At 52.4% G+C, this 12,311-nt stretch overlaps 4 protein-coding genes across 4 annotated transcripts; 2 read left to right on the forward strand and 2 right to left on the reverse strand.

The window, feature by feature from the left end:
* Positions 1 to 395: 395 nt before the first annotated feature.
* On the forward strand, positions 396 to 1,882 carry POX_f08075 (Aminotransferase; the record flags this gene model as incomplete). Its single annotated transcript, XM_050116858.1, has 4 exons — positions 396 to 780; positions 870 to 1,216; positions 1,278 to 1,730; positions 1,796 to 1,882. The coding sequence occupies 4 exons, from the start codon at positions 396 to 398 to the stop codon at positions 1,880 to 1,882; spliced, it is 1,272 nt and encodes a 423-aa protein (XP_049966997.1).
* A 2,532-nt stretch (positions 1,883 to 4,414) lies between these two features.
* On the reverse strand, positions 4,415 to 4,770 carry POX_f08076 (uncharacterized protein; the record flags this gene model as incomplete). The annotated part of the gene is made up of 2 exons (XM_050116859.1): positions 4,415 to 4,578; positions 4,623 to 4,770. 2 exons carry the CDS (start codon positions 4,768 to 4,770, stop codon positions 4,415 to 4,417), a joined length of 312 nt encoding a protein of 103 aa, XP_049966998.1.
* A 3,219-nt stretch (positions 4,771 to 7,989) lies between these two features.
* POX_f08077 (Pyriculol/pyriculariol biosynthesis cluster transcription factor 1) lies at positions 7,990 to 9,965 on the forward strand (the record flags this gene model as incomplete). The annotated part of the gene is made up of 3 exons (XM_050116860.1): positions 7,990 to 8,315; positions 8,369 to 8,568; positions 8,668 to 9,965. 3 exons carry the CDS (start codon positions 7,990 to 7,992, stop codon positions 9,963 to 9,965), a joined length of 1,824 nt encoding a protein of 607 aa, XP_049966999.1.
* Positions 9,966 to 11,132: 1,167 nt separating this feature from the next.
* Positions 11,133 to 11,861, reverse strand: POX_f08078 (uncharacterized protein; the record flags this gene model as incomplete). Its single annotated transcript, XM_050116861.1, has 1 exon — positions 11,133 to 11,861. The coding sequence occupies one exon, from the start codon at positions 11,859 to 11,861 to the stop codon at positions 11,133 to 11,135; it is 729 nt and encodes a 242-aa protein (XP_049967000.1).
* Positions 11,862 to 12,311: the final 450 nt, after the last annotated feature.

Here is a 12,311-nt window from a genome sequence, read left to right on the forward strand (position 1 = left end):
AGATGGGGGGTTTCTCAGCATTGTATTTTGGAGCCGGAACACCCGATTTGGCAAGACGAAGAGCCTTATCGCTTTGTAAATGAGGATCCGACAAAGATTCCCTCTTTGGGCATAATCTCTACCATGTCTGATAAGCACCTTGATCGATGGTGTAGTCTCTACACTCAAATGACTCAATCAAAAGCCTACTTCGTTTGAATTTGTAAGTCTTCTTAAAGTACATGCCAGAACCGAGACAATCCAAGTACCACTTCGTGCGGGGATAATCCAGTCTCGTGAGACAGAAAACCCCGCCATGGATGTCTCACCCCTCAGATGCTTTCACTATTTAACACTCGACAATCTGATCTGACTTGACCTTTTGTGAAACTCTTCCACTGGCTTCATTAATTACCATGGGTGACTACAGACCAGATGGATCGGAGGCTCTTGGAGCTCATGTGCCCATAGGGACCACGGGGAACGAACTGGGTTCGTCGTCGAGACAAAGCTCCGTGCTCTATCACCATCTTCGTCAGCCACCGCTCAATATAGTCGGCGGTCGAGGGAGCTGGCTGATCACCGACTCGGGTCAAGAGATTCTCGATGCTACCTGTGGAGCTGCTGTGGCATGCCTTGGACACAGTGACAAAAGAGTCCACGACGCCATCATGGAACAGTTGCAAAAGTTTCCGTATTGCTACTCGATGTTCTTTACCAATAATGCTGCCGAGGAGCTTTCCAAAATCCTGGTAGATTCCACGGAAGGGGTGATGTCTCGTGCATATGTTGTGAGCTCGGGTGGGTATTCTTCAAGCGAGACCTCTCTGTTCAACGAGACTGCCCGAAGCCGACCATCCGTTGACTGATCCTCGTACTCCTGTGATTAGGTACCGAAGCAGTGGAAGCATCGCTGAAAATGGCCGTTCAATATTTCATGGAGATGTCTCCAAAACAACCACAGCGGGTCAATTTCATTGCTCGGAAACAGTCATACCACGGTAATACACTCGGCTCTCTATCCGTGGGTCATCACCTGGGCCGTCGAGCATTGTACGAAAAGATCTTGGCCAAAAATGTGCATCATGTCTCGCAGTGCTATCCCTATCGAGAGATGAGGGATGAAGAGTCCATGGACACATATGTGGCTCGGCTCGCCCAAGAATTGGAAGATAAATTCCAAGAGCTCGGTCCGGACACTGTATGCGCTTTTGTCGCGGAGACCGTGACCGGTGCGGTCAGTATATCCTCTTTTTCCAAGTTGATCAAGCTGGCCTGTACTTATCAGTGATGATCAGACACTGGGCTGCGTTCCGGCTCTGCCAGGATACTTGAAGGCCATGAAGGAGGTTTGCCAGAAACACGGAGCTTTGCTGATCCTGGATGAAGTCATGTGTGGCATGGGGCGCACAGGCACGCTGCACGCTTGGGAGCAGGAAGATGTTACTCCAGACCTGCAAACGGTAGCCAAAGGCCTCGGAGGGGGTTATGCCCCAATTGCCGCTCTTCTCGTAAACCGTCGCGTTGTGGATACCTTGAGCCAGGGCTCAGGCGCCTTTTCCCACAGCCAGACATATCAGGGACACCCTGTGTCGTGTGCTGCAGCCTGTAAGGTACAGAAGATTATTCGAGATGATCACTTACTCGCCAATGTCCGCGAGATGGGTGAGTATCTGGGACAGCTGCTTCATGAGACTTTCGATAAGTACGCTCACGTGGGTGATATTCGAGGACGAGGGCTCTTCTGGGCTGTAAGTGGTATTTACAAGCTTTCAAGGTTCATCTCAATCGTGAAGAAGGCTGACCGGATTTTCAGATTGAGTTTGTCCTGGATAAAGAGACCAAACAGGCTTATCCGCCTTCGCAAGCGGTTGCCTGGACGATACACAAAACCGCTCTGTAACCGGAGTATTCAGTTTCGGTGCTGCCCGGAAGTGGAGGTATTGACGGTGTCAACGGCGACCATATTTGCTTTGCGCCTCCTTATAATTGTACCAGGGACGAGATACACATGATAGTTCACCGAGCGTTTATGGCGGTTCGGAAAGTTCTCGGGGAGTAGTATATCACACAGTGGTTTATAATAAATCCTATGGAATTATAAGAGATCATATATGGCATTCATGCCTGCTATCGCGCACATGATTTAACTATCAAGCCAAAAGGTCTAAATCAATCCGTTAGATAGAATAGCCTGTCGTGCAACAGTATTGATAGACATCTCAGTGGTCCCGCATGTTCTTTGCATACGTCCTTTGAGATTATTCTGTAATCTGTATCGTCCCGTGATTGAGCTTTGACTCGAGTATCAGCACCTGTCCGAGTCCTCCACTTTGTTACAGTAATATTCCATCTGACCTCGCCAGGAACTTGGTTAAGATATAAGCGACGAGCATATCCTCCGGAGCATCGTCTTGCTTTACAAATGAGGATATTATAACACCGTCATCTATTCTAAGCCATAAGGTTGGTAGGGCTTTGATCAAATGGGCAGTAAGGTATTCCATGAGCACGCACTGGTGTCTCTGACTGATATATCTACGGCAGTGTCGTTTCAAGATCAACTTATGATATCTTTCTTGCATTATTCCCCACCGCCTCCTACAACGTCGCCTGATTCCTCCCGTTACCAAGACGCTGTTACACATATCGTCTATCCAGTACCAGTCAGATTACATAGAACTACTACCTGCATCCGTACAACATTGCCCCCCTCTTCCCCTCATTGTACAACATGTACTGTACCTATTACCCAGACACTAACACCAGAACGGCAGTCGACAATCAATCTTACCTTAGTACCAACCGCCGGTATTGGATGCCAGACCGAGATGACCCGCAATCATAATACAGCATCTCCCCCCCACCAAGTGCTCTCGAATGCTGAGATACTCGCCTCTCAGACTTCTGCTTGACCTCCTGGTTGGGGCAGATCGCCTTCCCTCTTGCATTGGGTTGAACTTGGGGTCATGCCTAGAGTCGTTCACATGCCATACACTCGAGGTGTATGATACAATTTCATGAAACCCACCCCCCCTCTAGAATTCTAGTGATGAAAGGCCATCAGATCCAAACAGGACCGTTCGTGCAGGCACAAGCCATCACCGGACCGAGTTTTTTTTTTTTTTTTTTTTTCTGCTCTACCTATGGACATGGTAAGTAATTGAATACACGTTCGCGGAAGTCACGGAAGACACGGTAGTGCACGGAGTCAGCAGTGCGACGTGCGCTGCAGGCACTTTGGCCGAGTGACCAATCTCCGTTCAAATTTCAACCTCTTTGGCCGAGGGTCCGTTTCTTCTTGGCCACGTTTGTCTGATGATAAACCAATCAGAGTGTTTTTATTTTCTTGAATGGGTTTCGGGATGATGAGGGGGAGGGAGGGCTAATTGGGAATAAATGAAAAGCCAAGGTTTGGAGTCCCTGAAAGATTTTTTGCGGTCGATAGTCTGAAGATTCGAATAGAGTCTGATCGTCGCTTTTTCAGTAGGGCCAGGGCTTGGCTTGGATCCTTCGATCCTGTCCTGTGGACTTAGCGTCGGCGGACGGGGGGAGTAGAGTAACGGTCGTAGAAATGAGCGGGGTGGAGCTGAAGATTGGGCGCCTTTCACACGGGTTCAACCTGAGGTACATTTCTGAATATGGTCATTAGTTGTATCGACTACCGACTGGGATATAGCACAGATGAAAATCAACATGGGCCAGCACCAGGGGGACCACCAATCATGATCGGGCCCTCTCGGGTACCTGACTCAGTGTGCTGGCAAAGTGCTTGGGCGTCGTTATGCAGCCGGTTCCTGACCCGCGGACGTGATGGTCCCGACCGGCGTGGAACTGTGGATCACGGGAGACTGGAGACTACAAGACAATCCATGATTGGCCGAGACGCAGGGGGGAAGAGGGACCTCCTAGTACGAGAGAATGCGATTCGGCCGTGGAAGATTCTCAACGGTGGCGCCTGTTCAACGCTAGGATGGTACCTACTCGGGACTCCTATGGAGCGTGGGCGACGAATGGGGAGCACAGGGGAGAGCGAGAGAGTCTCGAGACCAATAGATGCGTATTCGTATACAAGCGCAGGGAAAGTCGGTTGAGTGAAGACACGGCAATCACACGAGCTGTTCCACACATTGTCCGATGTCTAACGGGAGTAGTCTCCGGAGGTAGAAGTAAAAAGAAAGAAAAGTATTAGCGCGCACGATGTGATCGGTCCAAACGGCTGATCGTCCGGATCTGCGGTGAAATGGTTTCTGTCATTCGTGTGCGCTGCCCCAACAACTTGTAGAGGTGTACACCGTAGTACTGTACAATGTACAGCATATGATACATTATGCTCTACAGTTTATAGCAAAATCACGAGACTTTGGATGCTCGTCGTAGTGATGCCGGCGAAAGCGTACGATCTTGCTCGACGGTGAGTTTCTATGGCCGTGTTTCAGTAAGGGGCACCACCATGGACGCGTCCATCCGTGAAGGATGGATGTTTCAGGTTCCGCTCTCCTGCACTGTCGGTCAAACTCGCTCGAGTCGACGCCGGTGCGGAATGTTCATCCAGGCAAGCTATCGTCCTCGCCTCGAGCATGTACTGTCCCCTAGACACTATCCAGTGAACACGGATCTCACAGTCCATGAATGATACCCACCTGGCATAGAAAGATCGTGCAGAAGCTCGGAAATACACCAAGCCGTCAGCTCTGCCTGGTTGCCGGAAGCGCCGCGGGTATCGGTTTGTCTTACGCGAGCCGTTGGACGGAACCGCTTTTCCTTTTCTGTCCCATGGGATGATTCCATGGTTACTTTGGGTGAGACGACGGGGGCAAGTTGATTCGGTGCCGTCTGATCATGGACTGGAGATGCTACCTTGAGGCTCGATGCCTATGACGGTGGATTCGTTACTACTCCCCGACACCAAACAGGACTTATTCTCATCTTTCGGATCGCCTTGACCCGAGCAAAGCAAGGCCATGAAACTTGGAGCTCGCAGCGACCATTGCAGCGCCGCACCCGCATGTCCGTGCCAAGAACAGACCTGGCGGTGTTTCCTTTCCCCCTCTTACCCGACTCGTGTCCAGCCAAGTTGCACATCGTGCGGTCTTGGGTTGTTTCTTTCCCGCTTGCAGGGCACAACCGCAGTGTATGGTACACAAATTACACCGCCAACAACGGGACACGCGGATGCATGATCCTGTCTCGACTCGATTGACCCGACTCTTCGGCATCACGCTAACGACCAGAGCAGACTCGACCTGCATGCGACCGAACAAGATTCACCAGAGCAAATTCACAGTCACAGTGCAATTCTCATATCCAGAAGAAAAGGCAAGGGGGAAAAATCAGGGAGCAAGGGAACCGCCTCAACTGTTCAATCGACTCTGGAACTTGCCGCATGACCCTCAATGCACCCGTTCAAACAAGGACCAGCGATCCGATTACGTCGAACGAGACGGTTTGGTGGTTGCGGGAAGCCGAGCGGGAAAAGAAAGAAAGAATGGACGATGAAATCATCGTGTGAGGGAGGGCGGCGGGGACCCCCTCGGCCCCAGTTCAGGCCTGAGACTCGCGATTTGCGACCGAACAAACAACAATGGGACAAGGGTCTGTTCAAAGGGGGGAAAAAGTGGATTTGGAGAGGGGAAAGGGGAGGATCTCCCGCAGGTTGGGCACAGTTCTCGATTTCGAGTTCGTCGTAGAGATATGATGCAGCCCTGGATAGATTGCCTCCACAGTTTTGTTTCAAGCTCGTCCTCGGGCCTTGGCTCTCTCTTTCGGGGCAGGGCTTGGTGGAGGGGTCAGTGGCCATTGTTACGATGGATTACGACGGTTCAAGAATGGGCTGGGTCCGATCATATCCGTTGATGTTCCGTAGCGATCAAGTGCTCAGGGTGGTCAACGTGGTAGAATTGGCAGAGGAGACACACGTACAATTTGGACGCCGAGGTCGATATTAGGCTAAAGAATATCCGAGCTTCACATGACCAAGGTTCCTCTTGCAGCTTTCAAAGTCCCACGAGTGCGATGACTATACCTCCTATTCTCAGAGACACCACGAACCAAAACAGTGGGAAGTAGTGCATTTGTTTTTTTTTTTCATTTATTTATCATCTGTTTTTGTAAGAAAGCACAGTTTGGAAACGATTAATGTTCCCCATACTGTCTCGGAGGGGTCGACGTGTCGGAGTCAGGCCGGTTTGAGGTACTGAATGGATCGATGTCGACCGAGCTCGCCGAGACAGTCTTCTAGAAGGAACCGAGAATCGTCAAAAAAAGGGGGGGTTTGGGAAGGTGGAACGAACGACGCGATTGGAAAGGTCTGTGGAGGTTCGTATTCTGATATACATCATTCCCATCACGACCTTGTTTCGTTTTCTTTTTTTTTTTCCCTCTCTGATTTATTTTTGGTCAGTTATTTGTGAATCACCGGAACACGTCTCAACCGGCTGAGTGCTTCTTTATTTAGTTTCTCTCGATTCCGCGTTGGTGATTGTCGTCCGCTGGGCGTAGATGGAGTGTGGAGGCCCATTGGCGACTTGGGCCCCCAGGAGGAGAGGACTAGTCGCCTAAAGTAGCGTGGTCGAATCACTAGTGTTCGGGTTAGCGAACCTAGTGTTGGGTAGTAGTACTTACTCCAGTACGAGTAGTTCGGGTTTTGTAGACATCGGAGCAATTTCAGTATGTAGTCTTGTCTTCCGAGTGGAGGTCCTGGAGGCGGTCGAGACTGCGAACATCCAAACCACCTCCAGGACCGGGTCGATCTGGTCAGGTACCCGAATCAGGTACAGGTACCTGGCACTGACCTATCGAGTTTCCAGAGCCAACGAGCCACACGGGTCCGCTCCACACGGACTCAGGTACGCAACAGGTACCCCCCCCAAAAATACAAACACCTGTACCTCGAGGATGGACAGTGACTGGACAACGATCCGGCTGTGGTCCTGGTCCAGATCACTTCAGTCCGGTCTCACCAGTCCCAGGCAGCTGGCAATTGGCAATTGGCACTGAGTAGACCTCCCCCCGGGGAACCGGCCTGAGCTGCCAGTAGGCACAATTGATTCTCTGCTCAGTCAGCGAGTCCTAATACCAGTAGCACCCACACTTTTGTGACCCCCGTGCCGGTACCTCCTCTCCACACCCGCGAGTGACGACTCCCTCGTTCCTCTTTCTCTCTCTTCCTCTTCTCTCTTTTCCCTCCCCTCCCACTGTGTGTCTTTATTCCCTTTTCTCACTCCCACCTTCCTTTCTTTTCCAACAGAACACTTGCCAGGTTGCTCGTTTCACTCTTTCACGACGGCCGTACCGCTCCTTCCACCCATTCCACTCCTTTTTCAATTCCAACGAACGCTGCTCCCGGTGGGAAACCAACTCTTTCCTCAACCCGACCGTTCCCACTCCCGTTGATCGACTCGACACAGTTTATTGCGACACTCCGTCCACTCTCTCAACTCGAGACCAAGTCACCCACTAAAAGACTTCACCCCGGTTGATCCGAACAAGGCGATCGCTTTAAGCTGTATCTTATTCGAGCTGCATAGGCCAGCCATTTCTTTTCACCCTCGCCTTCTTTCACCAGCGACTACCCGACCCCCCCCAGGGCGCCTCTGCGACGCACCCTTACCACCCAACCCCTCCCCATCCCCTTCGCATCGAATTGTCGATATATTGTCGATCGTCGATTCGTTCCTGCCTTCTCTTTTACTGGAGACTTGTCATTCACTCACTACCTTTTATTTTTTTTCTGCACTCTATCCTCTCGCGCTTGACGCTGCTTCGAGAGAAAAGGGACTTGAACGACCTTACCGTCACTGTCCACAGACACAGACACACAGACACCACCTTCCGTATCCCCATCTGTCGGCTGGATCGCTCTACATCGATATCTTTTGAATAGAAGATTCGAACACGCAAACCACCAAAAAAAACTTATCCCCATATTTTGATATTCTCAACCTCGTACGGTTGGGCCATCTTTTCTTTCCGATTGATACATATTTGCCACAAACGTCGTCGAAGACTATGTCGTTGTTGACGGAAACAGCGGAGCCCGCAAGCTCGGGCGCCGCGAACATCGCGCGCTCGTCATCTCCGGCTTCCACGCCGTCGCCCTCGGCGTCAAGTATCACGACTGCTCCCGGAGGAAGCGCCGCTCGGCGACCGACTCGAAAGAGCACTTTGACCCAGCAACAAAAGAACAACAAGCGCCAACGGGCTACCCAAGATCAACTGGTCACGCTGGAGGTTGAATTCAACAAGAACCCCACTCCGACCGCTGCCACCCGTGAGCGTATCGCCAGCGATATCAACATGACTGAACGCTCTGTACAAATCTGGTTCCAAAATCGGTATGTTCATGGGAGACACACATTCGTTCGGACCGCCTACTGACTTCCAGCAGTCGCGCAAAGATCAAGATGTTGGCGAAGAAGAGCATCGAGACGGGTGAAGGATGCGACAACATTCCCGAGTCAATGCGCCATTATCTCGCCATGCAATTTGATCCCAGTAAACCCGGAACCCGCGATCCCTTTGGACGCGCCGCTGCCTACGGCGCCCCTGGGATTTACGTCAATGATGCCAATTCATCCGGCAAAGTTGGTATGTACTTATGCAACTCGACTGGCTGATCATGGCGGATCGCGTGCGATTGCCAGCCTCGAGGGATATATGCCCCTGCTGACCATCTTTTTTTTGCAGTCATCTCCCACTTCACGTGCCGTTCCTTGTCCATCGGAAGCTGGAGACGCATTGGCCAGAACGCCATGGACCTCGTGATCTTTTACTCGCCCGACAAGGCCTGCATGACCTACTACATCAACAATGACTCCGCAGGCTACAAAATTGAGTACCCATTCTCCTCCATCAAGAACATCACTCTGGAGACGGGCGACGCAACACCTGGGCCAAATGGTGCTCCCCCTCGCCCGGGGGGCTTGGTGGTGGAGCTGAACCGGCCCCCCTTGTTCTATATGGACTCGTCCAACTCTGGTGGCTTCTACCAATGCGGTGATTTCACTGAGGAGCAGCAGGCTAGTCAGATCATGGTCCACCACCTCGGTGGGCATCCCAAAGTGTTGAGTGTGCAATTGGCCAAGTTGGTTTCCCTGGAATCCTTCCAAAACCGCCTGGCGTATAACCAAGCCTTTGCCGTCCCCACTGTTCCTGCGTCCATGTCTCCGCCGTTCATCCAACGCCCAGCCTCTCAGCCCAACCAGTTCGCCCCTGCGGCGTACCTGAATCTCTACCAGGACCACAACCACCTTGGGTTCAATTTGCCTGCCGCCGCTCGGGGCCACAAGCGGCAACGTAGCCGGTCGGTGCCCGCCGCTGTCGATCTCTCTCTGCTGCATGCCCCCATGCCGTCCTATCAGATGCCTCAGACCCCGGCGCCCTTCAATGCCAGCGAAAGTGGCATCTACGCGCCGGTTCCCCAATCGACGTCGGCTCTACCCACAGGACTGCGCATCGACACCAACACTTTCGGACTTGACTTCCGCACGCACCCCTTGTCTGCGACCACCGCCGGATCTCCCACCGACTTTGCCAGCCCGTCCATGTTTAGCACTGCTGGCCACGGTGGAGACTCGACCCCCGTGGTCCCCATGTCGGCGCAGTTCAATGTACCGCAGTTTGTCGCCGGACCGTCAGATTCTCCCACGCTGGGCTCCCATGCGGCATCGCCCTACCCCAGCGTGAGCGCCGCGGATCCGATGATCGCCAACCACTCACCACCCATGTCCAACATGTCGCACGCGCCTTCTGACATGTACGCATTCGCACATGACCAGCAATCCGGCTTTGTCGAAGATGGCATGTCAATGCATGACTTCTACGGGAAATCCCAGATGAATTATACGCTATCCCAGGACGTCTCCAGTTTTGAATTGCCTATCCATGGCATGTCCGGTCATGCTTCGCCGACGGTTGGTGATTTTTGTGGGAACATGCTCAATCTAGATGAAATCAACTCTCACGGGCTTCCCACCGGGTCGTAAGGGACGCCTCTCTTATCGACTGTTTCGATCTTGACGTTGTAACGGCTTTTTTCCTGTTGTGCGTTGGGCGCTCATGCTTTGGCGTCGGATTCTGGCGTTCGGGGGGGTCAACAGCATCTTTGAGGGGGGAATTGTCTCGGTCGCTCAGACTGACCTCCCGGGGAATAGTCCCTTCCCTTTTCGCTGGCGAAAGTCGGGAGCAATCAATCTGGGGAGCAACAGGCGCTGCCACGGGCCCTCCTCGAGAGATTCTGCTTACTTGGCTCTGGTTCTTTTTTTCCTTCTCTTTTTGTCGTGTGGCTTGTATCAATACCCTTTCTATTCCGAGGCCGGTCCTGAAGCGATTTATTCTCCCATTTATCTTCATCTTGACTCTTTTTTCCCCCACTTTCCTGGTGCCGTAGAGGCTTCACCCATTTTTTTTTTGGATTTTCCGGGTGTCTCGGATGCATTGTGACCTTTGGACACCCTTTCTATTTCTTCTCATTTGGCCTCTCTCCACGTGGCTGCTGTTTTCTTCGCTTTGGAGATTTTCTGCTGCACTCTGCACTTGGAGTGTAGAGGTCTCCTTCCCCTTTTTCTTCCCTTTTACGTGGTTATGCCCAACAGATCGACTTTTGGATAGCGGATCTTTCCTCCCTCCCACCGTCTCATTTTTTTGTTTTATTTTCTCTTCTCTCTGACGTGTTGCATGCGAGGTGGATTGGTTCTTGAGGCCTGACCCTCAAACAGGATTTACATTGCCATGCCGTGGCCTCATTCTGGGTGGGAATCGACTCCCCCGTCAGCGGTTGCTCTGCCATGCTTGCGGTTACGGACATGTATATACCACTGGGCGATGCTCGCCTCGTGAATCGCATCCTCTCCTTTGCTCCAATTCAATTTTCTGACTTGATTCCACTGCATTGATTTGCATCCGCCCATCTCTTGTCGTAGGCGAATTTGTGTGTAATTGGGCCCGACTCTGATTATACACCGGTGGTCTCTGTGGCCTTGATTATACTGTACATCTTGTCTCCTTTGGCGTGTTACATGTAGGCCATGCCCTTCATGACTAGATCGAGATCAACTCGTCTTCCCTCGATTATAATGACTGGGCGCCGCTCGACCACGACAGCCCTGTCCACCGAATCATCATTTCCACGGCGCATTTTCACTCACTCCTTCTCACTCTCCCACCCCCGGCACCGGCGCCACACACCCTCTCCACTCCCTCAAATACCTTTCAATCCAGACCTCCATCTTCTCCAACACGTTCCTCCTCGGCTTGCCCGGCTCTCCAACCTCAAACACCCCCTCCTTGCACCACACACTCCACGACCCCATCATGCCCGCCATCAACACGTCCGTCCCCAACCGATCCCCCACGACCGCAATCTCACTGGCTGACGAGATGACCTCGCGGTCCCGAAACCACTGCACGACTTCCTCCGCACAAAAGGGCTTTTTGGCCGCGCCCGCGGGGAGTCGAAAGACCGGGATCTGCAGGTGGGAGAGCTGCGACTCGAGGGAGGCGACTTCAGAGTCGAAAGTGGGATGGCTGCCGGCGCGATTGGAGACGATGAGGATGGCGTGTGGGTTGTGGGTCATGTTGAAGGGCGAGGTGGGCGAGGTGCGGAGGGCGGAGAGTTTGGTGATGATTGAGGGGGGAAAAGTGGTGGTTTTGGGAGGGCAGAGGGTGTTGTCTTTGTCGAGGACGAGGGCGCGGATCGTTGGGGTTCGGGCTGGTGGTGATGTTGATGTTGGTGTTGCCTTGAGGAGATGAGGGCCGAGGTTCTCGGGGAGATGAGTGAAGGTTGGAATGGTGAGATGAGGGAGGAATTGCGTGGGTTGTCGGAGGAGAGTGTGGACGGCGTGGTTGAAACCGCGCAGGTTGGAGTTTGGTGAGCCGGCCATCTTTCTTTCTGGCTTGCTTCTTTTTGAATTCGAATTTGAATCTGAAGCTTGGACGGTGTATAGTATAGATAAGAGTGGTGATGGAGGTGAGTCGGTGAGAGGTTAGACGGGAGTACGGTGACTGGATATGAATGGCGCTATTGCATAATGAACGGTGTGCAGCTGTCTGTAATATGTACTTTCAAGAGTATGTGGTGGAGGAAGAGCAACGATCGAGGTCAACCTGGAACTTTGTTGGCCGGAGATCCAATGTGATTGAGTCCACGGTGGATTAAATTTCCCGCCCAAAGCGGAGAGAAGCCGAGCCGCAAAACTCGCTGGCGGAGGAAACTCGACCCGTCGCGCGGCCACTCCGCCCATTCCAGTCACTGCTCCTCCTCCACCATCGACTTGATTCCTCTCGCCAATTCACACCGTCGTTATTGGAGGAACCCTTCTTTTGCCTCCAGA

The sequence above is a fragment of the Penicillium oxalicum genome, chromosome VI (assembly GCF_001723175.1).
Source record: "Penicillium oxalicum strain HP7-1 chromosome VI, whole genome shotgun sequence".
NCBI lineage: Eukaryota > Fungi > Ascomycota > Eurotiomycetes > Eurotiales > Aspergillaceae > Penicillium > Penicillium oxalicum.